This window comes from Chiloscyllium plagiosum, unplaced genomic scaffold, assembly GCF_037043375.1.
Source record: "Chiloscyllium plagiosum isolate Xiang-an unplaced genomic scaffold, Cpla_swu_hap1 HiC_scaffold_2, whole genome shotgun sequence".
Taxonomy (NCBI): Eukaryota; Metazoa; Chordata; class Chondrichthyes; order Orectolobiformes; family Hemiscylliidae; genus Chiloscyllium; species Chiloscyllium plagiosum.
In genome coordinates, this window is record NW_028270140.1 from 18,979,669 (window position 1) to 19,006,828 (window position 27,160).

General features: G+C 41.0%; 1 protein-coding gene across 1 annotated transcript in view; it reads right to left on the reverse strand.

Moving 5' to 3' along the window:
- LOC122558317 (paladin-like) overlaps positions 1–27,160 on the reverse strand; it is a 121,872-nt gene that overhangs the window by 44,342 nt on the left and 50,370 nt on the right. Inside the window, exons 14-17 of the mRNA XM_043706751.2 lie at positions 25,362–25,559; positions 15,489–15,629; positions 12,816–12,887; positions 9,589–9,729 (exon numbers count right to left, since the gene is read on the reverse strand). Of these exons, the coding sequence (XP_043562686.2) occupies positions 9,589–9,729; positions 12,816–12,887; positions 15,489–15,629; positions 25,362–25,559 (552 nt within the window). The remainder of the gene's footprint in view (positions 1–9,588; positions 9,730–12,815; positions 12,888–15,488; positions 15,630–25,361; positions 25,560–27,160) is intronic.

Here is a 27,160-nt window from a genome sequence, read left to right on the forward strand (position 1 = left end):
CTCCAACAGTGCAGCACCTCCTCACATTGTACTTGCATTGCCAATTTGGGTTCTGTGCTCCAGTGTTTTACTGGGGCTTTAGCCCACACTATTATTATTTAGACACAAAAAAGTTACCGATTCATACAAGATTAAAATCTTGGTAATCCAGGGAATAAAACAGTTTGAGGGTCGATAGCAATTTTTAAAAAAAATCTGGAATTAAGAGATTCATCTTCCCTATATGTGATTCCAGTCCCACGCCAGCATGATTGAATTATAACAAACTGCTGTGTATTTGGAGGCTACATGGACTAAAAAAACACAATAGTGAACATGGAGCTGACAACCGCAAGAAGACTAGTGGAAATTGAAGAGTAAAGCGAAATCTGCGCAGCTGAAGCTGGAAAAATGGGGGCAGAGGTCACAATCTTTTCTTTCTTAGTCCCATTACTCAATCTGGCCTTGCTCCACCAATCCGTCTGTCATTTAATCTTTCGTGCTCTCTACCATATCATATTCACTGCTGGTACTTTCCCAACCTTCTCTTTTCATCAGAACTGGGAAGAGTTAGAAATTAACTTTGAGCAAGTGAAAAGTCATTGGTGTTAAATATTCATTCTGCCTCTCATTCTGCAGATGCTGCCTGACCCCTGAATATTTTCATTATTTTCTGTTTTAGTTTCAGGTGTCCAACATCCATAGTAGAGCTAACATGAAACTAAAGTGGATAAGTGGTGAATTCCAATGCGATGTGACGTCTACAACTGTGCAAAATTAATTTTATCTTCTGCCCAAGCAGCATGAATCCTCCAGTGAAAATGGAGTGTGTGTGGAGCAATATTGCCATCTATAGGTGTGGTAGAAAAAACAGATGGGATGAAATTGGTCATAATTGATTGGAGAAAATGGGCAATAAGGAATGGTCACTAATGTTACGCTTGGTCTGGATTTGTTTTCCATCTTCTAAAAGGCTACTGCCTAATCTACACTGTGAGCCAAGATCAATAATATTCCCATTGGGAGATTAAATAAAATAGCCTGTGAAAACAAGTACAGGGATTGTGATGCACAATTAATCTGTGACTTTCGATTGTAATGCAGACATCATGCAAACTTCATGCTGTCTGACCTACTGTGCTTTTCCGGCTTCACATCTACTGACTCTGGCTTCCAGCATCAGCAGTCCTTACTGACTTCGTGCTACCTGCTCATTTTCACAATCTTGGTGGAGAAGTTGGATAGAAGGAAAGATATCCTGTATTCAAAGAAAGGAAGGAGCCTTTCCAAATAAAATTTCAGTGAAAGTACTGACCATCCCCAATGAGGCCTTGCTTGCAAAATTCACAACATAATGCCCAACATCAGATATGATTTCATATCTGTATAACATTGCTACATAATCCTAAGTTTGTGAAGAATTATGCTGACATCCAATTTAAGGTTGTCAGCCAGATGTATAGTATGCCACACTTACGTTAAAACACAAAGCTCTGTTCCTTACAGAGAGAAAGAACATGTACTTATGAGGCACCTGTTTGAACACAACAAAATGAATTCTCTAGTTAATTTCTCAGGACAATGTATTGGCCAATCACAGTCAACCTGCCTGGTTTAAAACTTAAAGGATCTGTTTCCACGTTAAAAGACTCTGTGACTCTATCTTATGTGACAATCTGACCCAGACCTAGCCTGCATAATGGCATTGATTGAGAATATAACATGGGGACAGGCATGCTGTCATAATGAGGTAAGAAAGTATTCGCCTCTCCCATGGAGCTAATACGATTTTCATCTCAGCACTAAGCCTTTTTGTGTCACTGGTGACTCAGTCGGTAGCACTATCATCTCTGAATTATATATTCAAGTCCCACTTCAGAGCTAATCAAGGATAACACCTCAGAGCAGGATTGTGCTAAACGGATGGAGTTGTTACCTTTTGGATGAGATGTTAAAACAGAACTCCGTCAGCTTTTTCAGCTGGGACATGAAAGATTCCATGGCTTTTGTTGAAATAAAAATGTCGACATTTATCCTCCTCTTTCAATATCACTAAATCAGATTATCTGGCCATTATCATAACTCGCCATGCCTGCATTGATAGCACCTGCCAAGCCCATGACTGCTAGCAAGGACAAGGGCAGCAGATGAATGGGGTCACTACCACTAGCTTTCCCTCTAATTTCTTTCCAGCTGCACAGATCTCCAAGGTCCATTGTCAGTAGAGATGTCAGGGACCAGGAGACTATACCACAATCGGTATGCCAATGCCAGTTGCCGTGTGCAGAATCTTGAAGCATCTACAGACATAGCTGTGCAACTTAGAGGGAACATTGACCACCACCTGCAAGTTTTCTTCCAAGCCATGCACCATCCTGACTTGGAACTATAATCAACATTCCTTCACTGTTGCTGGGTCAGAATACTGAAAGTCCCTTCTTGACAACACTGTGATGTATCTACACCCCAAGGACTGGCAGTTCAAGAAAGGACTCATCACCACCTCCTCCAGACCATAAATGTTTGTCTAACCAGTGATGCCCAAATTCCATGAAGAAATATTTTAAAATGCTGGTTGTGAAATCTTTCTATGTGCAAATTGGCTGCCACATTTTCTACGTTTAGTGATTGCAATTTAACAAGTGCTTCATTGATTGCAAAGCACTTTGGCATGTCCTGAGTTCATGAACAGTGCGAGAGAAAGACAAATCTTTCTTTCTAATACCAGCTGATAATCAAATTGAGAATGGTTGTGGATTTTTTTTTATGGCTGTTTAATGATGGCTGTTTTACTATCATTCCGAATATTTAAATTGTTTCCCATGAAATTGTTTCCCATATCATAGGCAGATAATTGAAAAAAGATCAAAAGGAGATGTTTAAGTTAATTACAGGATGGGGAAATGCAGGTCCTTTTTTTAGGATCGTGTTTTTCTTATATAGTCAAAGGGATGTTCCCCACTTACATTGATGCATTGTTTTAGTTAAATTATAAATATGACAAATAGTTCAATTTATAGCCCAGTGTTCTTGGAACCAATTCAATTTCTGGATTACTTCAACAAATCAGAAATTACAGCAAAATTTGTTTTAATCTTTGGGCAAGTGCATTCTAAGGTTAATGATTAACGAGTTTTGAGAAGATTTGTAGCTCTGGTTGAGGCTTTGGATGTAGGTTTGCTCGCTGAGCTGGAAGGTTCATTTTCAGACATTCTGTCACCATACTAGGTAACATCTTCAGTGAGCCTCCTGATGAAGTACTGCTGATGATTCCTGCTTTCTATTTACATGTTTGGGTTTTTTGAGTTGGTGATTTCATTTCCTGTGATGATGTCCTTTCTTATGGTGATGCCATTTCCTGTTCTTTTTCTCAGGGGGGTGGTAAATGGGGTCCAAGTCAATGTGTTTGTTAATAGAGTTCCAGTTGGAATGCCATGCTTCAAGGAATTCTCGTGTGTGTCTCTGTTTAGCTTGTCCTAGGATGGATGTGTTGTCCCAGTGGAGGTGGTGTCCTTCCTTCTCACTAGTACAATCAAGTTTGTGAGACATGATTTCCCATGCATAAAGCCATGTTGACTATCCTTAATCAGTCCTTGTCTTTCCAAATACCTGTCCCTCAGGATTCACTCCAACAACTTGCCCACCACCGATGTCAGGCTCACTGGTCTATAGTTCCCTGGCTAAAATAGAAGCCAGGCAAATATTTGTGGACATCTACTTCCTGACAGAGTCAAGAGTGTGGCGCTGGAAAAGCACAGCAGGTCAGGCAGCATCTGAGGAGCAGGAGAGTTGATGTTTCAGGCATAATCCCTTCACCAGAAATCTAATTAATGGCAGCATGATAGAGGCAATGTTTTCTTATTATTGAAATCAGTTGAGGTATAGATATTGGCAAAGGCAATATCTATACCTCAAATACTAACAAGGGATATTCCACATCCACTTGAAAGCGCAGATGTGGCATAAGCTTAACTTCTCACCTGGAGGACAGCATGTATGGTGTTGCAGCTTTCCCTCAGTATTGCACCAAGGTGTAATTTGCTTTAGAATCCCTACAGTGTGGAAATAAGCCATTCCCCTACATTTACCCCTGACTAATGCACACATCACTGAACACAATGGGCAATTTAGCTTGGCCAATCCACCTAACCTACACATCTTTGGACTGTGGGAGGAAACTGGAGCACCCAGAGGAAACCCATGCAGACACCGGGAGAATGTGCAGACTCCACACAGAGTCCCAAGGCTAGAATCGAACCTGGGTCTCTGGCACTGTGAGACGGTATTGCTAACCACTGAGCCACAATGCCGCTGAGGTAATCAAGTGTCTGGAATGGGAAATACAACCTTCTAATTCAGACTATTACTATTGACCTAAGGATTTTAGTACCACACTAATCCTCAGACATCATCCTCCGCCTCCTCCTCACATGATACTCAGTTACTTGTGAAGATGTGAATGTATCATTGGAGCAATCTCAAGGCTTTTCCCGGAACTGTATTCATGCCTCGAATGTCTCCATGTGTTTCCATAGCCAGGACTGGATACTGTACCTAAAGTGTTGTACAGTTGAAGCTTGACTTTCTCTGGCTTGTAGTCCCTAGACACACTATATCTGCTTTGTTACTTACTCTACCGCAGTGATGGTTGATTTTATGATGAGCAAATGTTTCTTCTCCAATACATTGCACGCTACAGCCCTGAGTCAAACACCTCTGTGGGAGCCACCTACACTGGTTGACTGTACTGGGCGTCAATATACTTTAGCAGTATCCAGGACATTCAGGGAAGAGGAAATGAAAGCAGCACAAATTCACACAGAAATTACTCTAACTTCGTAGAAACAGAATCTGGCAAAAGTTGAAAATTGAGGAACAGCACCACTTCATTAAATTGGCTGCTTTACATCCTTACAGGTTCTATATTGAAATCAACAATATTTGATTGCATTCCCTGCTCCTGTTGGTTCAACAACACGTGGTGCCACTGTTTAAGAAATGTGATAAGGACAAGCCAGTGAACGATAGACCGGTGAGCCTGAAGTTGGTGGTGGGCAAGTTTTTTTAGATTAGATTACAGTGTGGAAACAGGCCCTTCGGCCCAACAAGTCCACACTGACCCGCCGAAGCGAAACCCACCCATACCCCTACATTTACCCCTTACCTAACACTAGGGGCAATTTAGCATGGCCAATTCACCTGACCCTGCACATCTTTTGGACTGTGGGAGGAAACCGGAGCACCCGGAGGAAACCCACGCAGACACGGGGAGAACGTGCAAACTCCACACAGTCAGTCGCCTGAGGCGGGAATTGAACCCAGGTCTCAGGCGCTGTGAGGCAGCAGTGCTAACCACTGTGCCACCGTGCCACCCACAAATTGTTGGAGGGAATCCTGAGGGACAGGATGTACATGTATTTGGAAAGGCAAGGACTGATTAGGGATAGTCAACATGGTTTTATGCGTGTCTCACAAACTTAATTGAGTTTTTTGAAGAAGTAACAAAAAGAATTGATGAGGGCAGAGCCATGGACATGATCTATATAGACTTCAGTGAGGCAGTCGACAGGGTTCCTCATGGGACACTGGTTAGCAAGGTTAGATCTCACGGAATACAAGGGGAACTAGCCATTTGGATACAGAACTGGCGCAAAGATAGAAGACAGAGGGTGGTGATGAAGGGTTGTTTTTCAGACTGGAGGCCTGTGACCAGTGGAGTGCCACAAGGATCAGTGCTGGGTCCACTACTTTTCATCATTTATATAAATGATTTGGATGTGAGCATAAGAGGCATAGTTAGTAAGTTTGCAGATGACACCAAAATTGGAGGTGTAGTGGACAGTGAAAAAAGTTACCTTAGATTACAACAGGATCATGACCAGATGAGCCAATGGGCTGAGAAGTGGCAGATGGAGTTTAATTCAGATAAATGCAAGGTGCTGCATTTTGGGAAAGCAAATCTTAGCAGGACTGATACACTTAATGGTAAGGTCCTAGGGAGTGTTGCTGAACAAAGAGACCTTGGAGTGCAGGTTTATACCTCCTTGAAAGTGGAATCACAGGTAGATAGGATAGTGAAGAAGGCGTTTGGTATGCTTTCCTTTATTGATCAGAGTATTGAGTACAAGAGCTGGGAGGTGGTGTTGTGGCTGTACAGGACATTGGTTAGGCCACTGTTGGAATATTGCATGCAATTCTGGTCTCCTTCCTATTGGAAAGATGTTGTGAAACTTGAAAGGGTTCAGAAAAGATTTACAAGGATGTTGCCAAGTTTAGAGGATGTGAGCTATAGGGAGAGGCTGAACAGGCTGGGGCTGTTTTCCCTGGAGCATTGGAGGATAATGGGTGATCTTAAAGAGGTTTAGAAAATCATGAGGGGCTTGGATAGGATAAATAGATGAAGTCTTTTCTCCGGGGTTGGGGAGTCCAGAACTAGAGGGCATAGGTTTAGTGTGAGAGGGGAAAGACACAAAAGAGACCTATGGGGCAACCTTTTCATGCAAAGGTTGGTACATGTATGAAATGAGCTGCCAGAGGAAGTAGTGGAGGCTAGTACAATTGCAAAATTAAAAAGGCATTAAGATGAATAGGAAGGGTTTAGAGGGATATGGGCCAGGTGCTGCAAGGAGGGACTAGATTGGGTTGGGATATCTCGTCATCATGGACAAGTTGGACTGAAGGGTCTGTTTCCATGCTGTACATCTCTATGACTCCATATCATTTCAGTTGCACAAAACTCTAATCCTTTGCTATAAATTCTGTGTCTTATGATCTTATATTCCACAACCACCTGATGAAGGAGCAGTGCTCCGAAAGCTAGTGCTTCCAAATAAACTTGTTGGACTATAACCTGGTGTTGTGTGATTTTGGCACCCCAGTCCAACACTGGCTCCTCTTTATCATGTTGGTTGTGGCCTTTTCTTCTGCTGTGGTTAATTTTTCTTTCCTGTTTTCTCTCGCTTTGCTTTCAGGATCCTGTCAACCATACCTCCTCTCATCACATCTTTCATTTCTTTACCGATCCTAGCTCCGCTACCTTTAAGCTTGAACCCTAAATCCCTTTGCCTTTCAATTTCTCCTGCTTTTCACACTGTCACCCCTTCCTTTTTGTTGGTTTTCCAGTCTCCCTCCCTTTCCTGTTGTAAGCACGTGCCAGCTTACGGCACTTTATGAACTGCAGGAAGATAATGCAGTTTGCTGCCGCTATCCCCTTCAAGCGTAACAAACTACAGTGGCTGCTTGGTCCAGTGTGGTAAAGCAAAACCACATCCTGATCAAATTAGAAGAGTCTCCTATGGTTAACATTTTAATATTTAGCATTGGATTTAGGATTGGGTGAAGTCAATACCTGGACATTTCTTAACATTATTAAGTGGCAGAGGAAATGAAACAGCACTGGATATTATTTATATCAGTTTTAGAAAATGGTTATTCTTCTTAATTGCCCGACATTTGAAAGGACGCTGTTCAAACTTTGAATGAGTCTGATTTCAAACTATTGAGGTGTAAGAAATATAATGGCAAACAGCCCTAGGATCCACAATTTCCTGCTTCACATGCTGTACTCCAATAAAGAGTGTTCGATGGACATGTCACCCACCAACAGTTACAGTTTGTATTTATTAGGATTTTAAATGTAACATAAGTCCCAAAGTATTTCACAAGAACGTTAACAAAAAAAAAATTGCCACCAGGCCACAAAGTAGATATTAGGGCAGTTAAGCAGCATACCAAAGGGAAGGAGAAGAGAGGAGGAGAAAGGAAGAGGTTTACAAAGGGATGTTCAGAGTTTAGGACAGCTGAAGACATAACCCAATGATACAGCCATTAAAACAGAAGATGAAGATTGAAACATTCGATTAGGACAGATATTGTCAAAGGATATTAGGAGCAGAAGACATTACAGTGATATTTCTTCACAGAGTCTGTCAAATACTATCGCCACCTCAAATGTTGGGCTCTTTGTTATTATCCAACACTTTAATTATTGAATGCTGTTTGTTGCACTGCTATGAGAGATTATGATTGCATTGATTTTTTCCAGACAGCAAGCATCATCCTTTTATTTGAGAAAGAACAAAAAGAGAAACCAGGAAACTACCGAGCAGTTAATCTAGCATGAGGAGTAATTAAAATGCTAACACTAATTGTTAGGGACATTTTAACAGGGCACTGAGAAAAAATAATTAAGCAAAGTCAACATGGATTCATGAAAGGGAAATCATGCTTGAAAAAGTTGTTAGTTTTCCAAGGACATAATCAGTAGAATGGATAAGTGGGATTCAATGAATATTACCTGATTTAGATTTTCAGGAATAATTCAAAATGTTGCACACAGAGGTTACCACAAGGATCAATATTTGGGCCCCAGCTATCTACAATCTACATTCATGATTTTGAAGAGGGGAAAGATTTCACCACAGCTGTAGATAACCAGAAAATGTCACGAGGTGGCCATTTTGACTTTTCATTGACAGACTGTTTTTCAGACTGGAGGCCTGTGACCAGTGGAGTGCCACAAGGATCGGTGCTGGGTCCACTACTTTTCATCATTTATATAAATGATTTAGATGTGAGCATAAGAGGTACAGTTAGTAAATTTGCAGATGACGCCAAAATTGGAGGAGTAGTGGACAGCGAAGAAGGTTACCTCAGATTACGAAGGGATCTTGATCAGATTAGCCAATGGACTGAGAAGTGGCAGATGGAGTTTAAATAAAAGCGAGGTGCTGCATTTAGGCAAAGCAAATCAGAGCAGGACTTATACACCTAATGGTAAGGTCCTAGGGAGTGTTGTTGAACAAAGAGACCTTGGCGTGCAGGTAGATAGCTCCTTGAAAGTAGAGTCACAAGTAGATAGGATAGTAAAGAAGACATTTGATATGCTTTCCTTTATTGGTCAGAGTATTGAGTACAGAAGTTGGGGGGTCATGTTGCATTTGTACAGGACACTGGTTAGGCCACTGTTGGAATATTGCGTGCAGTTCTGGTCTCCTTCCTATAGGAAGGATATTGTGAAATTTGAAAGTGGTTCAGAAAAGCTTTACAAGGCTGTTGCCAGGGTTGGAGGATTTGAGCTATAGGGAGAGGCTGAACAGGCTGGGGCTGTTTTCCCTGGAGCGTCGGGGGCTGAGGGGTGACCTTATAGAGGTTTATAAAATCATGAGGGGCATGGATAGGTTAAATAGACAAAGTCTCTTCCCTGGGGTGGGGGAGTCCAGAACTAGAGGGCATAGGTTTAGGGTGAGAGGCAAAAGATATAAAAAGGACCTAAGGGGCAACCTTTTCAGGCAGAGGGTGGTATGTGTATGGAGCTGCCAGAGGAAGCTCATATGGTCCAAACGTAGAATGAGGCCCTGTTATTTTGGCGGTCAAATTTCAATACCGGAAAAGAACTAGCACCTGAAACAATCAAGCACTTTAGGAATCAGGAGTTAGGCCCCTTTCAAAATGAAGCCAGAAGTTAGGTAAAGGAAGTGAAAGTCAACCCAAATGTGTTCATTTAATAAATTGATAAAATGACAGAAAATAAAAATGTTAACAAATGAAGGATATTGGCAGAGAGGGACAGCCCTATTTGGAATACAGAAATGATAGAAAAGGTGTTACCTTTTTGTATGTGTTGATGATGAGCTCTCTTAAGTGATGCATCATGGGAGTCATTGAATCACTCACTGCATCGAGAGCTCTATCCACTTCTTTCTTCATCTCATTACCATTTGGAAGAAGACGAACCAGATTAAGAATGGCCTATGGGAAAAATAGGTGTAGATAAGGAGAGGTTTTGGGCTAATGGTATTATCACTAGACTGTTAATCCAGACACTCAGATAATGCCCTGGGGGCCTGGGTTCAAATCCTGCCATGGCAGTTGGTGGAGTTTGGATTCATTTGGAAATTCATCTGGAATTAAGAGTGTAAAGATGACAGTGAATTGATTGTTGATTGTTGAAAAAACCTGTTTGTTCACTAATGTCCTTTAGGGAAGGAAACTGCTGGCCAATGTGTAACTCCAGACCCACAGTAATTTGGCTAACTCTTGACCACCTTCTGGGTAATTAGGGATAGGAAATAAATGCTAGCCTAGCCAGTGATGTCGACATCCCATGAATGAATTTAAAAAAAACAAATCAAAAATAAAGCATGGGAATTATTTTCTAACTTTGCATTAATGACAATCTTCTTCCACTCTTTGTAGCCATATCAGCCAATCTTAGGTATGCTATTGGTTCAGTGATTTGTACTTACAATATCACCATTTTAGAGTTGATCCAAATCGTTAAATATTATCTTTCCTCTACTTACAGAAAACCATTGCACATGGCAAGAAATCATTCAGGACAGGTCAATCAACCCATATATCTTATATTTTCAGATTTATTTTGTCCTTTGAGACTCATTGATGAATACATTTTTTATATTTTTATTTTATTTACAGCTTCCACATGGTGACTGTATTTTTATGTATTTATGTATTTTTTTATCATAACTGTATTTTTTCTTTTTTAATATGTCTGTGGCAAGATTAGATGTAATCCACATTTTATTCAGCTTTGAGGTTCCCCATTGATCTAACTGACTGCCTGAGAACTGTAGCAATCGTTAGAGCACAAGTTGGATCAGGCAGCTGTAATATATCATGTTTCAGATGTACAGTAGTCTCACATGGAATTGTTCATTACATCCTCCAGAGTGAGAGATTCTGTTCGATGTGCCTCAGAGACTTGAGGAGAATTTTCCCCTCCCTAGTTTGGCATGAGAAATGGAACCCATTGACTTTAGCTAGGACTTAGGGGTTGCTAGACTTTGCATGGGTCACATTGCCTTTTAGAGCACAAGGGTCATCAGTGCTCAGTTACAGGTTGCCAGCCTCTGTGCTTTGTATTGATTTTTATCACAGAGGGACAGGCATGGTGGGGAGTAAGAAACTGTGAAGAAGGTGGACATGTCTCTGTAGGAAATCCTGCCATGTCAACATCACAGCTGCAGCATGTTCTGCAGTTTACATGGCAAACACATTGCACATGTGTTTCATCCAAATATTACCTGTCTGAGAGTGAAAGAGGGTTAGCAGTTTGTATGGTGAAAGCAGACAACATTTAATCAAGGGAGTAAAATTCCTGGCACTCAAGACACTTGTCTAATTCATTACCAGGAGGTTGTTCATGCTCAGGTAGGAGACAGTGAGGACTTCAGGTGCTGGAGATCACAGTTGAGAGTATGGTGCTGGAAAAGCACAGCAGGTCAGGCAGCATCCGAGGAGCAGGAGAATTGACTTTTCGGGCAAAAGCCCTTCATCAGGAATTCATGGTCAGTCAAGCACTTGGTCCTACCAGAGTCCAGGGATCCATATCCTTGCAGACCAGGAATGGGCCATGGTCTGCCCTGCAAGTCTAGTGCAACCAGTCTGGGGATGACAGGTGGGTCATGGGGGATGCAAAGGAAACATCAGTCCAGGAGATGTGGCCAATAATGGTCAGGAGTTTTATCAGGGAATGGTCCATGAAGTCCTTGGAATGGTAAGTAATGTCAACTCAGGGATAGGCTTCATTGTATTGGGTCAATGAGGAAATGGTGACAGTGAAGAGCAGACAATTGGATGTAGTTGGGCTGGATCTCAGTGAATGGGGTGGATTAGGGTTCAAATATGTTACAGGAACTCTGGCCTCTATGAAGGGAGAGTGTAAGGTCAACAAGGACATGGGAACCTCCAAAGTCAATGGTCTCTTGGGGTAAGTGGGGACATTGATAGATGTGTGAAGGAGATCAGTGGAAATGAGAGAGGTTGCAATGTTTCCAGGACAGGAACACTGAGGGGAATATGAAGGATGTGGGAAATCCCAGGCAGAGGCAACAAGTCACATACAATGAAACAAAGTTCGAACATTGCCATGATAGATCAAATATCAACCGTACAATATCTTCATAAAATGACTGATGCTGCATGCAAAGGTGCAGGTTAAGTTACTGTTCTCTCTTCAGAAGTGGAATGAAACTTTTGGAATTTGAAGCTTTTCTAAAGGCATTGCAATAATTCACCACAAATTGTAAATAACTCAGTGATTCAGTATTGTCAGCCCTCTGGCTTCAATTTGCACTCAGCAGAGCTTTTATTGTCCAAGAATGTGCATTTCAAATTATGGACTCAAGCAATCATGACCAATAACTTGTGCACATTAATTGCCTCCTTGTCATGTCAGATAAATGAATTTAAAAGAGCCCCAGAGTTTTCCATTTCATAAACAAATTGTATAGCTCGCTCTGAGAAACAATGCCTTGCAGCTGCCACATTCACACACTGAACTGTAAATATGTAAAGACATGGATCTGCAATGTGGAAGGGAGCCTCTTCTTTAACAGTAATGGGAACAGGGGGGTTACCAACTTGGCTTCCTGGAAGAATTTGATGCCTCCAATGTAGCATGGAGGAAGGCCGCACTGTGGCTGGTGTTATTGGAAGACTTTGGGTATTCGATCCCAGGTGCCTCTCGATCTAGAGATCCAGAAACTGTGAGTCTGTTGCCTGGATGCATACCCATGCTCCTTGGTTTTTACCGCTGCTGGCTTTGGGATCACACACAGGGAGTGTTTCCTCCTGGGTCTATTCTTAGCTAAAGAATATTCTGTATTAGCTTCTCTTCCCATTCCTGTACAACTAACTCAGATTCTCTGCCATATTCTTAGCTTCTTTGTCGTTGTCTTCGATATACTGCTACTCCGTGGCACATCAGAAAGCACATTTCTGTAAACTGATTAAATCACATTATACCTCTCTGTCTATCCTTTCAATTGCCAATTTTATGAACAATCACATTCAAGAATACTCTAGCTTCTTACCTCAAATTCACCCTTTGTATACTTGGCATCAGGTATGCTTACCATATCCTCCACAAAAGGTTCTGGAAATCCCTAAGGACAGAAGTAATATAACTTGAGGTTAATTCAGATTAAACAAAAATTGCATGGTACGATGAAGATATCACACACATAAAGGTCTGTATTTACCTTCCTAGCTCAAGGCGTTGAAACAATTCCCAGCACCGTAAATGTGAACTAGGAGAGTGTGCATGGAATCTTTGGATTTTTGTTCCTGGGTTGTGGAGGCAAGTGTTAAGTTACCACTGAAGTACTATGCAGCTCCACCCTCCATCACGCCCCATTGTAGGCCCTATACCAATTTAGTATCAACTCAAACATCCTATACATCATACATTGTCATTCCACCTACCAGATACCCAGTATCTACCATGGGTAGACCTCAGGACCCATGCTAAAATGAAATAAAATAATGTTCTTACACTTTTATTGAATAATTCACTATTTCAGAAAATGTCTCATAAATAAAAAAAACTATTCACTACATTTAACTCCTTTTAATCCTTTATAAAACAAACATTGGAATTTATTGTCCCACTTTGAAGGGTCTATAATGTCTTGGAGTTGATAAATAAACCACAGTGATAATGAAGGTTTGTGAAATCTGTCATGTCACAATAATTCTACCTTACATGAATAGAGAAAAATAGGTGTTTTTTCCAACAGAGTGAAATTGTTTTTAAAACAAAAATTTAAGAAGCTGTTTTGAATGCCTTGACAGTTCCTGTTGACAGCTTAATTGATAGTTCTGTTCACAGCTCCTTTCTCCAGCTCTGTTGACAGTTCCAGTAAAGTTTTTGCACTTTAAATGAAGTTGTACCTTTTAAAAACCCTCAAAGGGCTCCTTTCCTCTCCCAAAGAGAAGCTTACCTCTCCTAAGGTCACCTGACCATCCATGGCAAAGGGCACAAAGACCATAACCAAAGGTGCTCCAAGATGATAACCAAAATGGGATCTCACTTCTCCTAAACTGTATCACACTTCAGGATGACATGGTGGCTCAGTGGTTAGCACTGCTGCCTCACAGCACCATGGAGCCTCAGGTGACTGCCTGTGTGGAGTTTGCACATTCTCCCTGCGGCTGATGGGTTTCTGTTAGGTGCTCCAGTTACCACCCACAACCCAAGGATGTGAAGGCTAGGTGGATTGGCCATGGTAAATTTGAGGATAGGGTGGAGGCTAGGTCTGGCTGGCTGTTTGGAGGGTCAGTGCAGACTTGATGGGCCTAATGACCTCTCTCTGCACTGTGGGAATTCTGTGATTTCTCCAAGGAATTCCAGTGGCTTTAAACCATCTACCACCTAATCTAAAGTGCACAGAAGTGTTGTTTTGGACATCCTACCATAGAAAATCATATTGGCCTCAGGTGACAGTATTTTACGTGCCTCCATAAACCGTACATGTACAACTTTAAAAGCCAGCTCAATTTCTGAATGCTATCAACCCTGAGAAAATAGTACATGTTGTGTTTAAGGCAAGTCTTCCTGTTTTGGAAATCTGGAAGTATTTTCAAAATGATGAAAAGTTTCTTCACCGTTATTAAAAATGTAGGCCACAATTTTCAAATACAATCCACATGAAAATATTAATTATTTAAAGAATTCGATGAAATACTGGTATTAAATAGAGACCATAAGATATTGAAAGGCTGTTTCTAATGTGTTGGCAAAGGACTAATATGAAGAAGTCTCTGAAAGCCACTTCTGAGTCACTAATCTATTAGAAACGTAATGGGGGAAATTACAGGAACTTCTTTCTTAAGTGAACAGTCTTTCATCAAACTCCTGAGTTGTGCACTGAAGACAGTGACCAGGCTTTGGGGAGTCAGGAGGTGAGTTAATTGCCACAAAATAACCAACCTATGATTGCTTCTTGTAGCCACAGTATTTATATGGCTCACCCCTTTCAGTTTCTCATCGTTTGTAACCTCCAAGATGTTGATGACTGAGGTTTATGATGTTAATTCCATTAAATGTTAAGGAAAAATTGGGAAATTCTCTTTTGCTGGTTGTTGCCGAGAACATTGGTGACCCAGATAAGTGCTTCCTGATGAAGGCTTATGCCCGAGACGTCGATTAATCTGCTCCTCAGATGCTGCCTGGCCTGCTGTGCTTTTCCAGCACCACACTCTTGACTCTGACCTCCCACATCTGCAGTCCTCACTTTCTCCTAGTGACACAAATAATACCTGCCACTATATGTAGTCCAGGCCTTGCTGTACATGGACATGGCATTTCTGGCTCAAGGTAGATACAAATGCATTAGCCTTGTCTTTTGGGGTGATGTTCTGGATTCCTCCATTATTAGGGATGAGGATACTTATGACGTCTCCCAGCACAAAACAATCTTAACAACAACTTTGTTCCTGATTTTCTGCCTTTCAATGATAGAACAGCTCAGAGTAAGGGATATTGTTTGGTTTACTTTTCTTGCTTTTCTTGTTTAAATACACTATTTCTGTATTGATCTTTATAATCAAGCTATAGAAAATTCTAAATAAAAACACGTCAGCTGGAGGTTGACAAATTAGCTTTTGTATCACTCTGGTAGTTCTTTGCAATTCTAAGTAATAATCCACAAAAATGACGTTAAACAGACAAATGTAAAAATGCAATGTAGGAAAGTCTGACTCACGTTAATGTGCCAGGTTAGAAGCAGGCAGATGACCATCCCAACAGTAGTTCTTCCTTTCCCATTGTGACAGTTTAGTATAATAGCACAGTTTTGGTCAGTTGTTAAATGTGATTTCACAACCCTAAGGAAGGCATCAAAATCCTGTAAGTAAAAGAAAGAAAATTATCAATGTGCTAGTCAAATAAATTATATTTTACATTGGAACATGAGAAACAGGAGCAGGAGTAGGCCATCTGGCCCCTTGGGCCTGCTCCGCCATTCAATAAGATCATGGCTGATCTTATCATGGACTCAGCTCCACTCACCCACCTGCTCACCATAACCCTTAATTCCCTTACTGTTCAAAAATCTATCTTTGTTTTTAAAGCTATCAAGAGGTAGTTTCAGCTGCTTCATTGGACATGGAATTCCACAGATTCACAATCCTTCAGGAGAAGAAATTTCTCCTCAGCTCAGTCCTAAATCTGCTTCCCCTTGTTTTGAGGCTATGCCTGTTAGTTCTAGTCTCACCTGCCAGTGGAAACAACGTCCCTGCTTCTATCTTATTTATTCCCGATGTGGAGGAGCCGGTGTTGGACTGGGGTGGACATTTTTGTGTGATTTTTAACTTTATCCATTCATTATTTTATATGATTCTCTAAGAATACAACCCATTCTTTTAATTTCCAATGAGTCTCAGTCTACTCAATCTCTCCTCATAAACCACCCCTTTCAACTCAAGAATCAACCTTGTGAACCTTCTCTGCACCCCATCCACTGCCTGTACATCCTTTTCAAGTAAGGAGACCAAAGCTGTACACAGTAATCCAGATGTGGCCTCACCAGAACCCTAAGGCTACAACATAACCTCCCTGGTTATAAATTCTATCCCTCGAGCAATGAAGAACAGTATTCCATTTACTTTCTTAATTACCAGTAGCAGCTGCAGACCAATGCACAAGGACACCCAGGTCCCTCTGCACAGCAGCATGCTGCAATTTTTCACCATTTAAACAACAGTCCATTTTGCTGTTATTTCCAAAATGGATGACCTCACATTTACCAACATTGTACTCCATCTTCCAGATCTTCGCCCACTCACTTAACCTATCTATGTCGCCCTGCAGACTTTCTGTGCACTCTGCACAGTTTGTTCTACCACTCATCTTAGTGTCATCTGTGAACTTTGACATACTACACTTGGTCCCTAACTCCAAATCATCTATGTAAATTGTAAACAATTACGATCTCAACATTGATCCCTGAGCCACACCAGTAGCCACTGATCGCCAACTGAAAAAACACCTATTTATCCCTACTGTTTGCTCTCTGTTAATTAACCAATCTTCTACCCATTCTAATATATTATCCATGATGCTGTGCACCTTTATCTTATACAGCAGCCTTTTGTGCAGTATCTTGTCGAATGCCTTCTGGAAATCCAAATACACTACTACCACCAATTCCTCCTTATCCACAATGCTCATAATGTTCAAGGAATTCCAGTAAATTAGATTAGATTCCCTACAGTATGGAAACAGGCCCTTTGGCCCAACAAGTCCACACCAACCCTCCAAAGAGTATCCCACCCAGACACATTCACCTACCCTATATTTACCCCTGACTAATGGATCTAACACTATGGGAAATTTAGCACGGCCAATTCACCTGACCTGCACATTTTTGGACTGTGGGAGGAAACCAGAGCACTCGGAGGAAACCTACGCAGACACTGGAAGAATGTGCAAACTCCACACACAGTTGGGAATCGAACCCGGGTCCCTGGCACTGTGAGGCAGCAGTGCTAACCACTGAGCCACCATGCAGCCCCATTAAGTAAATTAGTTAAACATGTTCTTCCTTTCAGCTGTGTCTGCCTGATGGGACAATTTCTATCCAGATGTCTTGCCTTTTCTTCCTTAATGATAGATTCAAGAATTTTCCCCACTTCAGGAGTTAAACTAGCAGTCCTATAGTTACTCACCTTTTGTCTACCTCTTGTTTAAAACAGTGGTGTCACATTTATGGTTTTCCAATCTATTGGAACTGCCCCAAAGTCCAACAAATATTGGTAAATTATCGCAAGCACGTATGTTATTTCAGAGAAGGTTAATTAGGATGACGTCTGGATGGAGGGATCAGTGGTTAGAGAACTTTGCTCTCATGAGCAATGGCTAAATGGATTGGGGCTCTACTCACTGTTTAGAAGAATGACAGGTGATGTCATTGAAATATATAGGATTCTTAAGGGGCTTGATAGGGTAAATGCTGAGACGTTGAACCTTCACTGAACTGCCTGCAATGAAATGATACCTTTTCTTAAAGGAGGGGACGAAAGCTGCTCACAGTACTTCATGATGAAGAGGTGCCAGTGTTGGACTGGGGTGGACAAAGTTAAAAATCACACAACACCAGGTTATAGTCCAACAGGTTTATTCAGAATTGACTTTCAGAGTGCTGCTCCTTCGTCAGATAGCTAGTGGGGCAGGATCATAGGACACAGAATTTATAGCACAAGATCATAGTATCAAGCAACTGAAATGATATATTGAATAAACCTAGATTGCTACTAAGTCTTTCATCTTCTAGAATGGGTTGCAGGGTTTGATTCATTAATATGTTAATGCCAGAAATGCTTTCAAGTCATATTCCCAAGAGAACTTAGGATTTTATTTTTAAAAAGTGACATCTCAACTCTAAAAAATGGAATACTTATGAGCAATCTAGGTTTGTTAAATATTTCGTATCAGTTGAATGACACCGTGATCTTGTGCTATAAATTTTGTGTCTTATGATCCTGCCCCAATAGCCAATTGATAAAGGAACAGCACTCCGAAAGCTAGTGCTTCTAAATAAACTTGTTGAACTATAATCTAGTGTTGTGTGATTTTTAACACAGCACTTCAGAGCATCTTGTACAGTTTCAATAAGGCTTCACTACTCTTACACTCCAACCTCTTCAAATTAGGAGCTCATGTTCCATTAGCATTCCTGAGTACCTGCTGCAATTTGCACAACTTTCTGTGTTTTATGAACAAGTACCCCATGGTCCCTTGGTGTTGCAGCGTTTTGCAGTTTCTGTCCATTTAAATAAATGATTTGGATGTGAGCATAAGAGGTATACTTAGTAAGGTTGTAGATGACACCAATATTGGAGGTGTAGTAGACAGCGAAGGTTACCTCAGATTACAACAGGATCTTGATCAGATGGGTCAATGGGCTGAGAAGTGGCAGGTGGAGTTTAATTTAGATAAATGTGAGGTGCTGCATTTTGGGAAAGCAAATCTTAGCAGGACTTATACACTTAATGGTAAGGTCCTAGGGAGTGTTGCTGAACAAAGAGACCTTGGAGTGCAGGTTCATAGCTCCTTGAAAGTAGTCACAGGTAGATAGGATAGTGAAGGTGTTCTGTATGCTTTTCTTTATTAGTCAGAGTATTGAGTACAGGAGTTGGGAGGTCATGTTGCGGTTGTACAAGACACTGGTTAGGCCACTTTTGGAATATTGCATGCAATTCTGGTCTCCTTCCTATTGGAAAGATGTTGTGAAACTTGAAAGGCTTCAGAAAAGATTTACAAGGATGTTGCCAGGGTTGGAGGATTTGAGCTATAGGGAGAGGCTGAATAGGCTGGGGCTATTTTCCTGGAACATTGGAGACTGAGGGGTGACCTTATGGAACTTTATAAAATCATGAGGGGCATGGATAGGATAAATAGACAAGGTCTTTTCCCTGGGATGGGGAAGTCCAGAACTAGAGGGCATAGGTTTAGGGTGAGAGGCGAAAGACATAAAAAGGACCTAAGGGGCAACTTTTTCACCAGAGGGTGGTATGTGTATGGAATGAGCTGCCAGAGGAAGTGGTGGAGACTAATATAATTGTAACATTTAAACGGCATCTGGATGGATATATGAATAGGAAGGGTTTGGAGGGATATGGGCCGGGTGCTGGCAGGTGGGACTAGATTGGGTTGGGATATCTGGTTGGCATGGACGGGTTGGACCGAAGGGTCTGTTTCCATGCTGTACATCTCTAATGACTCTGTGACTCTAATATTCTGTCCTTAAGTGATCTATTTATGGTGTTTTGAATGATTGAAAGATCATTGCGTAGACAGATAAGAGAAACAATTTCCTCTTCTGGGGGAGTCCAAGACAAGGGGACTTGATAACCTTAAAATTGGAGCTGGTGTTCACCAGTGGGTGATGTTAGGAAGCATTTCATTAGATAAAGGACAGCGGTAGTCTGGAATTCACCTGACCAACTGTTGAGACTGGGTCAATTGAAAAATTCAACATTGATATTGATTAATTTTTATATTGTGTACAATTGAGAGCATGACATAAAGTTTCTGAGCTAATAGTATTTGAAGTATGTTTTCCATGGAGGTTGGAGGTGGATTCATTGGAGATTTTCGGAGATAATTCATGACATTGGCAATGATTCAGTGAGCCATGGATTATGATCTTTGGAGACTCAAATATGGAAAATGCTTTTCTGAGGAAGTTTTACAGCAACAAAAGCTTCAGTAAGAACATCGGACGTACGAAGCAAAATAACAGAATTTGTTTTTCCTTTCTATCATTATGTAAATAATGAGAAAAAGAAATAAAATTTTGAAAGGAGCGTGAAAATAATAAAATACATTAAAGCCAAATGAGATGGAGAGAAATTGGTTATATAAATAGCTGGGAAAAGAATGATTTAAACATGCAATTTAGCAACAGCAACCTTTCTGAAGTACCAGGAAAAAATGTAAGGAAAATAAATTTGTAAAAGCAGAATTTTTGTGTATCTGTAAGCTACAATATTTGATCATGCATTAGTTGTGTGATATGTGGTTTCAGAAAATCAGCTACATTAGGGCCCTGAATAAATTGCTGTTGTACTTAGTGTTCTGGAACCACATGCAAAAATCGCTGTGCAGATTACAGTGTGGTCAGTAGTGGAGGACATTCACATTGAAAATATACATTTGGCTTAACAAGTTATTGAACAGTTGGAATAAGCTCGAATTTGATTTCTGCTCAGAGCAGAACCGCTGCTTCCTCAGTCATTTAGGAAAAAAAATCTCAAATTACTCAGTGGGTCAAGCCCCTCCCATTTTCTGAACTCCATTCCTTGCATGCTGTTTTGCACACATTATGCTGCACATTTTTGCAGCTGCATGATTGATGAGCTGAAATCTAGTAGCTTGATTGTCAGGTTTTTGTTTTAACTTAGAATCATAGGAATAGGAAACGAAAAATTAAAATCCATGTGATACAGGGAAAACTGGTTCAGTGATAGGAAACAAAGGATAATGGTTGATGTTTGCTTTTATGAACGGAATAGTTTAATTTGTAACTATGGTCAGCAAGGACTGGTGGGACTGAATGGTCTGTTTCTGTACTCGATGACCGTGAGTCTATGAAAGCAACATTCCATGCTATTCCAAAAGATTACATTTTGGCTCTCTTGCTGTTAGAATAAAATTTGAGAGGCATGATTGGAAAAGTTTCAGACTACATAATAATTGGCCGAGTAATTGATAATGAAGAGGCTAGTTGTCAACTGTAATACGATATCAGAGGTTTGGTTGAGTGGGTGGGAAATGGTGTGATTCAAACTGGAGAAGTGGAAGGCTGTGTGTATGCTGAGGGCACTCAAAGCAAGGAGAAACACAAGAAACAGGAGGGCATTAAGAGAAGTAAAGGAAATGAGAAACCTTGGAGTGCACATCCACAGGTCAGTAAGGTGACAAAGGCAGCATTTTGCCATACTTTCATTCATTGGGCAACATATTGAATACAAGAGGAAGAATGTAATGCTAGAACAATGTAAGACACTGGTTAAACTATAGCTGAGACTTTTAAAGAAGTTCTGTTGATTACATTAAAGGAAGGGCATAATTGGTCCAGCGAAGGTGTAGAGAGGATTTACAAGATTTCTGCCTGGTCTTTCGAGTTACAGGTATGAGGGTAGGTTGGTTTTCCTTAGAACCAAAGAAGGCTGAGCAGTAACTTAATTGAGGTGTACAAAACATTGAGGGAGCTGGATGGAGTGGACAGGAAAGACCTGCTTCCCATTTACTGGGAGCACAGATTTATGGTGATTGGTTAAAGGATTAGAGTGACCACGATATAAAAAGATTTCACCCAGTTGGATGCCTGGAATTTGATTCCCAGTTTGGTGGAAATGGGCAGCTCATCTAAAAGTAGACTGGACCTGCATCTGAAGCGTTGGAACCTGCAAGGTGATGGTAAATGAGATTAGAGTGAACAAATAGTTATTCAGAAAGATCGGACATTTTGGGCTCAATGGCCTCTTTCTGTGCTGTAACATTTCTATGGTTCTAGGAGTAAACCATTCAATTCATGAGACTGTTCTGGCATTCAGTTAGATCATGGCTAAGCCATATCTTAACTCCATCTGTCTACTTTTATTCTACAAACCTTAATAACCTTATCTAAGAATCAATTCATCAATGTCAATGTTGAACTTTTCAATTGACCCCGTCTCAACAGCGCTCGGCCAGATGAATTCCAGGGTCCCACTACCCTTTAACTGGTGAAATGCTTGCTAATATCACCTGGCAGTGAACACCAGCTCCAACTTTAAACGGATTTCCCTTAGTCTTGGACAACTCCAGAAGAGGAAATAATTCCTTTTATCTGTCTACCCAATGATCTTTTGTTCATTCACAACACTGTAATTAGATCACCTCTTAATTTATTCTCTTCCAGGTAATGTTACTGTACTCTGAGCAAAATATTCTCATACTTTTAATCCTTTTATCCTCATTATTAGTCTGCATTGTATTCCCTCTGAAGCCAGAATATCCTACCTGAGCTGCTGGGCCCAGATCTCAACCCAATTCTTTAACTGGGGCTTTACCCAAGATCTAAAATTTCCAGACTGGGCTCTCAAGCCCTCTTGTAACATTGATCAAGGTTCTATTCAACTTTGTTCTGCACCTGAACTGCACAACTTTAGTAATTTCTGTGCTTGTCCCATCGAATCTCTCACCATCTTAGCTTCTCACCATTCAGAAAATACTAGTTTTTATAGATCTAAAGTAGATGATCTTGCACCTCTGCATATCGAACTCCATCTGTTGCAGTTTGCACAATCTCCTCATCTACTAGCATTACCTCGCATTTCCCCCATCTGCACTTGTTTCTCCTAGCTTATCATCTCAGCAAACATTTGGTGAAAAGCTGCGACCCCTGTACTCATCACCCTTCTCTCTATCTCCTTTCTTAATCAATTCTAGACATTCAGATGCCAGCAAAACTATGTGCTCTCATTTTGAAAAACAATTTCATCTGTGAAACTTTATTGAATTGCTTCTGCATATACCATATTATCAACACTTCAGAATCCTCAATTAGATTTGCTTATGCATGATGGGGAGGTGATATCCCAATGGGATTATTGGTAGACTATTAATCCAGAAACTCGGTTAATGTTCTGGAGACCCAGGTTCAAATCCTACCACGGCAGATGGTGGAATTTGAACTCAATAAAAATCTACTGATGAACCATGAAACTATTGTTGATTATTAGGAAAAACTCATTTGGTTCATGCATTTTCTTCAGGAAAGGAAATTTGCCATCCTCACCTGGTCTGGCCTACTTGTGATTCCAGACCAACAGCAATGTGGTTGACTCTCAATTGCTCTCTGAAATGGCCTAGCAAGCAATTCAGTTCAAAGGCAACCAAAGACATGCAGTAAATGCTGGCCAGCCAGGGATGCCCATGTCCCACAAGTGAATAAAAAAGAATTTTGGTCAGTTCACATTTACCCAACTGTTCAATTATTCGGCCCCTAATAAAATAGTCTCATGATTTTACTACAACTGTCATGGATCTAACCAGCGTATGATCCTTATCCCTCTTACTCTTTCTAAAATACATCACATTATTGGAAATTTTCAAATCCTAGATGCTGTATTGAAAGAGTTTTGGAAGATTCTGAATAATGCTTCAATAATTTTCCAACCTATTTATTTTAATACAGTTGGGTGAAAAGAATCACACTCTGGAGATTTGTAAACCTCATTGAATTCCAATATCATTTTTTTCTAACTTATGTTGATATAGTTGGCTATTCTCCTTAATATTTTTCTAAATATTTGATGGTTTATCCTTGAAAAGAATCACAGAACAGAAAAAGGTGTGCAGCCCAGCAAGTTAGCTCTTTCAAACTGCAGTGCAGTTAATCCCATTTCTCTGCCCCTTCCTCATCCCGAAAACTTGTTTCTCTGTCAGATAGTTATCCCATTCCTTTTTAAATCCTTCTGCTGAAACTGTACCGACCAACTTCTCTGGTATTTCAAATCCTGACCATGGTGTAAAATAAAATTCCTAATTTGCCTCTGATTCGGTTGTCAAATACTATTTAAACTGTGTCCCTTCATTATCAACCCTTCAACCACTGAATCCAGTTTCCTTATGGTGATTCTACCTAAACTGGGTAGGTGATGGCGTAATGGTATTATGACTAGATTGTTAATCCAGAGTCCCAGCTCATTTTCTGGTGACCTGATTTGAATCCTGGCATGGCTGATGGTGGAATTTGACTTCAATAATAATCTGGGCAAAAACAGTATTATGACCACAAAACCATTGCTGATTGTCAGAGGGAAAACCTTAATTCACTAAATCTGGTTCATCAATATCCTTTAGGGAAGAAAATCTGCTGTCCTTACCTGGTCTGGCCTCCATGCGACTCCAGACCCACTGCAAAATTGTTGACTCTTAACTGCCCTCTGGGCAATTAGGGATGGGCAATAAATGCTGGTCCACCCACATCCATGAATGAATAAAATAAAACCTTCTGTGGTTTATAACATTTTCTGTTGGCCTTTTCTGCCCAGCAAGAACAACTCCCATCTTTTCCAGTTTGTCACTGTAACTAGGTAAGGTGAATGACAAGGGTCATTTACCTAGGGTGGGGGAGTTCAAAACTAGAGGGTACATTTTTAAGATGAAAGGAGAAAGATTTAAAAAGAACACGAGGGGCAACATTTTTAGAGAGTGGTTCATGTATGGAATAAACTGCCAGTGAAAGTTGTAGATGCAGCTACAGTTGCATTTGGACAAGTTCATGAATAGGAAAGGTTTGGAGGGATGCTGTCCAAGCACAGGCGGGTGGGACTAGTTTAATTTGGAAATATGGTCGGCTTGGACTGGTTGGACCGAAAGATCTGTTTCCATGCTGTATGACTCTATGACTCATGGGAGAGTCTAGGATCAAAGGGCATAGTCTCAGAATTAAGGGGTGCCAATTTAAGATTGTGTTGCAGAGGAATTTTTTCTCTCAGAGGGCTGAGAGTCTTTGGAACTACTTGCCACAGAGAGCTGTCGGGGCAGAGTCTTTGTGTGTGTTTTAAGGCTGAGGTAGATGGATTCTTGATCAAGAGGAAAATCAAGGGTTATGGGGAAAGGGCATGAAAATGGATGGATTGGCTTGCTCCTGTTCCTAATTCTAATGGTCTAATGGTCCAGTGATTTGACTGCATTATCCAGACTAAGACTAGTTTGGCTTTATCAAAGGTGTTATCTTTTGGACAAGATGTTGACCCAAGATTCCATCTACCCTGTCTGGTGGATGTAAAAGTTCATATTACACTGTCAAAGAGTATGGAAGTTCTCCCCAGTGTCTTGTACAATAGTCCTCAACCAACAGCATTAAATATGAATTGTCTGGTCATGTTTCCATCTGCATTACAATAGGGCCTGCACTTCAATAGTGCTTAAATGATTGTGAAGTACTTTGAGACATCGCAAGGTTGTGAAATAGACTATATATAGATAAGTCCTTTCTTCCATACCATGTTTGGGACAACAAGGGTTAAAAATCACAAATAGAATGGAAACCAACAAATATGAATAAATCACATAAGTGTACCTCTTCACTGGGAGCCGCGCAGTCTGTAATTGGAATGCGTTTGTAATGCAGTTGGGGAAACTGCGTGGCTATCTGAGTGTAAACCTCCTGCAGAGTGTTACACGATGCAAACTGCTTCAGCTGCTTTGTTTCTTCATGCCATGTCTCTATAGCATTCTGAGAGCTCAACACATCCACTTTGGTGGCAGTCTCCACTTCCTGGATCACGATAAAGAGAAACAAACTTAAAATTGATCTTCAGCTACCACGAGTTAGAGGAAAGCTCCTCATTTGCAGCTCCTCATGGCTACCATAGACAACAGAGTTCTCTTTTGATTCCCATGTGACAAAATGAACAGATACATTAACTTGCTGCTGGGGCCTAAAACCTTCAGTGAAGTGTGATGTCCATTTTGGTTTCAATAGAAATGAAATATTAACAGTTTCTACAATTCGTTAGTCAATCCGTAGTGCTGGCTTAGCCCAAACAGAAGCTACAAATCTACCATGAGGACAGGAAATAAATTTTGTCCCTACGTTATTAAATGTTCTACACCTGCAAGAATGATTGTGGCATTTTGGATGAAAAATAACATTCCATGCACTTTGCATGCAGGTGCCAGTCATTTTGTGCACTTAATATATGTTTACATTCCATCCAATAGGGTAAGGTTCCAACATTGCTTCAATGTAAGTGATTTGCAGACTCCACCTGTAAAACACAAATACCACCCCTCTTTCATGTCCCTTCCTGTTTTGCAGTCAATGTGTCCGAATTGAACTTTTATCCTCCTTCTTTTCTGTTGAGGCCCTTTGCATAACTATTGATGAGCTCACTTTACCCCAGAGCCCTTAACTTTGGAAATTCCCATGCCCATGTTGAGCCTACATCCTTCCCTTGTAGAGGCCATAGCTACAATGGCCTGTCTGAACTTCCGCCCCTTTCCAGAACTCGCAGTCCAATCCTATTCATTACATCATCCCACCCTCGCATATCCAGTTGCCCGGAGGACTGTTTCCTTTCCCTCAGAGACCCAGTACAATGAAGCCCATTCCAAAACTTGAGCTGCCCACTTTGCTTGGGACTTCATTGAATGCCCCCTCTTAAGCCCTCTAATCTTTATTGATCAACCCCACCAAAGGACTGACTTTGGCCTACTCTGTCCCCCAGACTGATTTTGTAGGACATTGCCCTGTGACCTTGGCTCAATCACTGTAACTGATGCCTCAACAGCAACTTGACTGCCCAACCTGCCATTCTTGGACTCCTAGCACTTGACCTGTATGACTAACTGTGGCTTAATTCCTTGTTTTGGAAAGATATTGATTTCCGGTGTCTCAGAGTCATAGAGATGCACAACACAGAAACAGACCCTTTGATCCAACTCGTCCATGCCGACCAGATATCCCAACCCAATCTAGTTCCACCTGCCAGCACCCATCCCATATCCCTCCAAATCCTTCCTATTCATATACCCATCCAGATGCTTTTTAAATGCTATAATTGTACCAGCCTCCACCACTTCCTTTGGCAGCTCATTCCATACACGTACCACTCTCTGCGTGAAAATATTGCCCCTTAAGTCTTTTTCATATCTTTCCCCTCTAACCCTAAACCTATGCCCTCTAGTTCTGGACTCCCCACCTCAGGGAAAAGACTTTGTTTATTTATCCTATCCATGCCCCTCATGATTTTGTAAACCTCTATAAGATTAGATTAGATTACTTAGATTAGATTATTTACAGTGTGGAAACAGGCCCTTCGGCCCAACAAGTCCACACCGACTCGCCAAAGCGCAATCCACCCAGACCCATTCCCC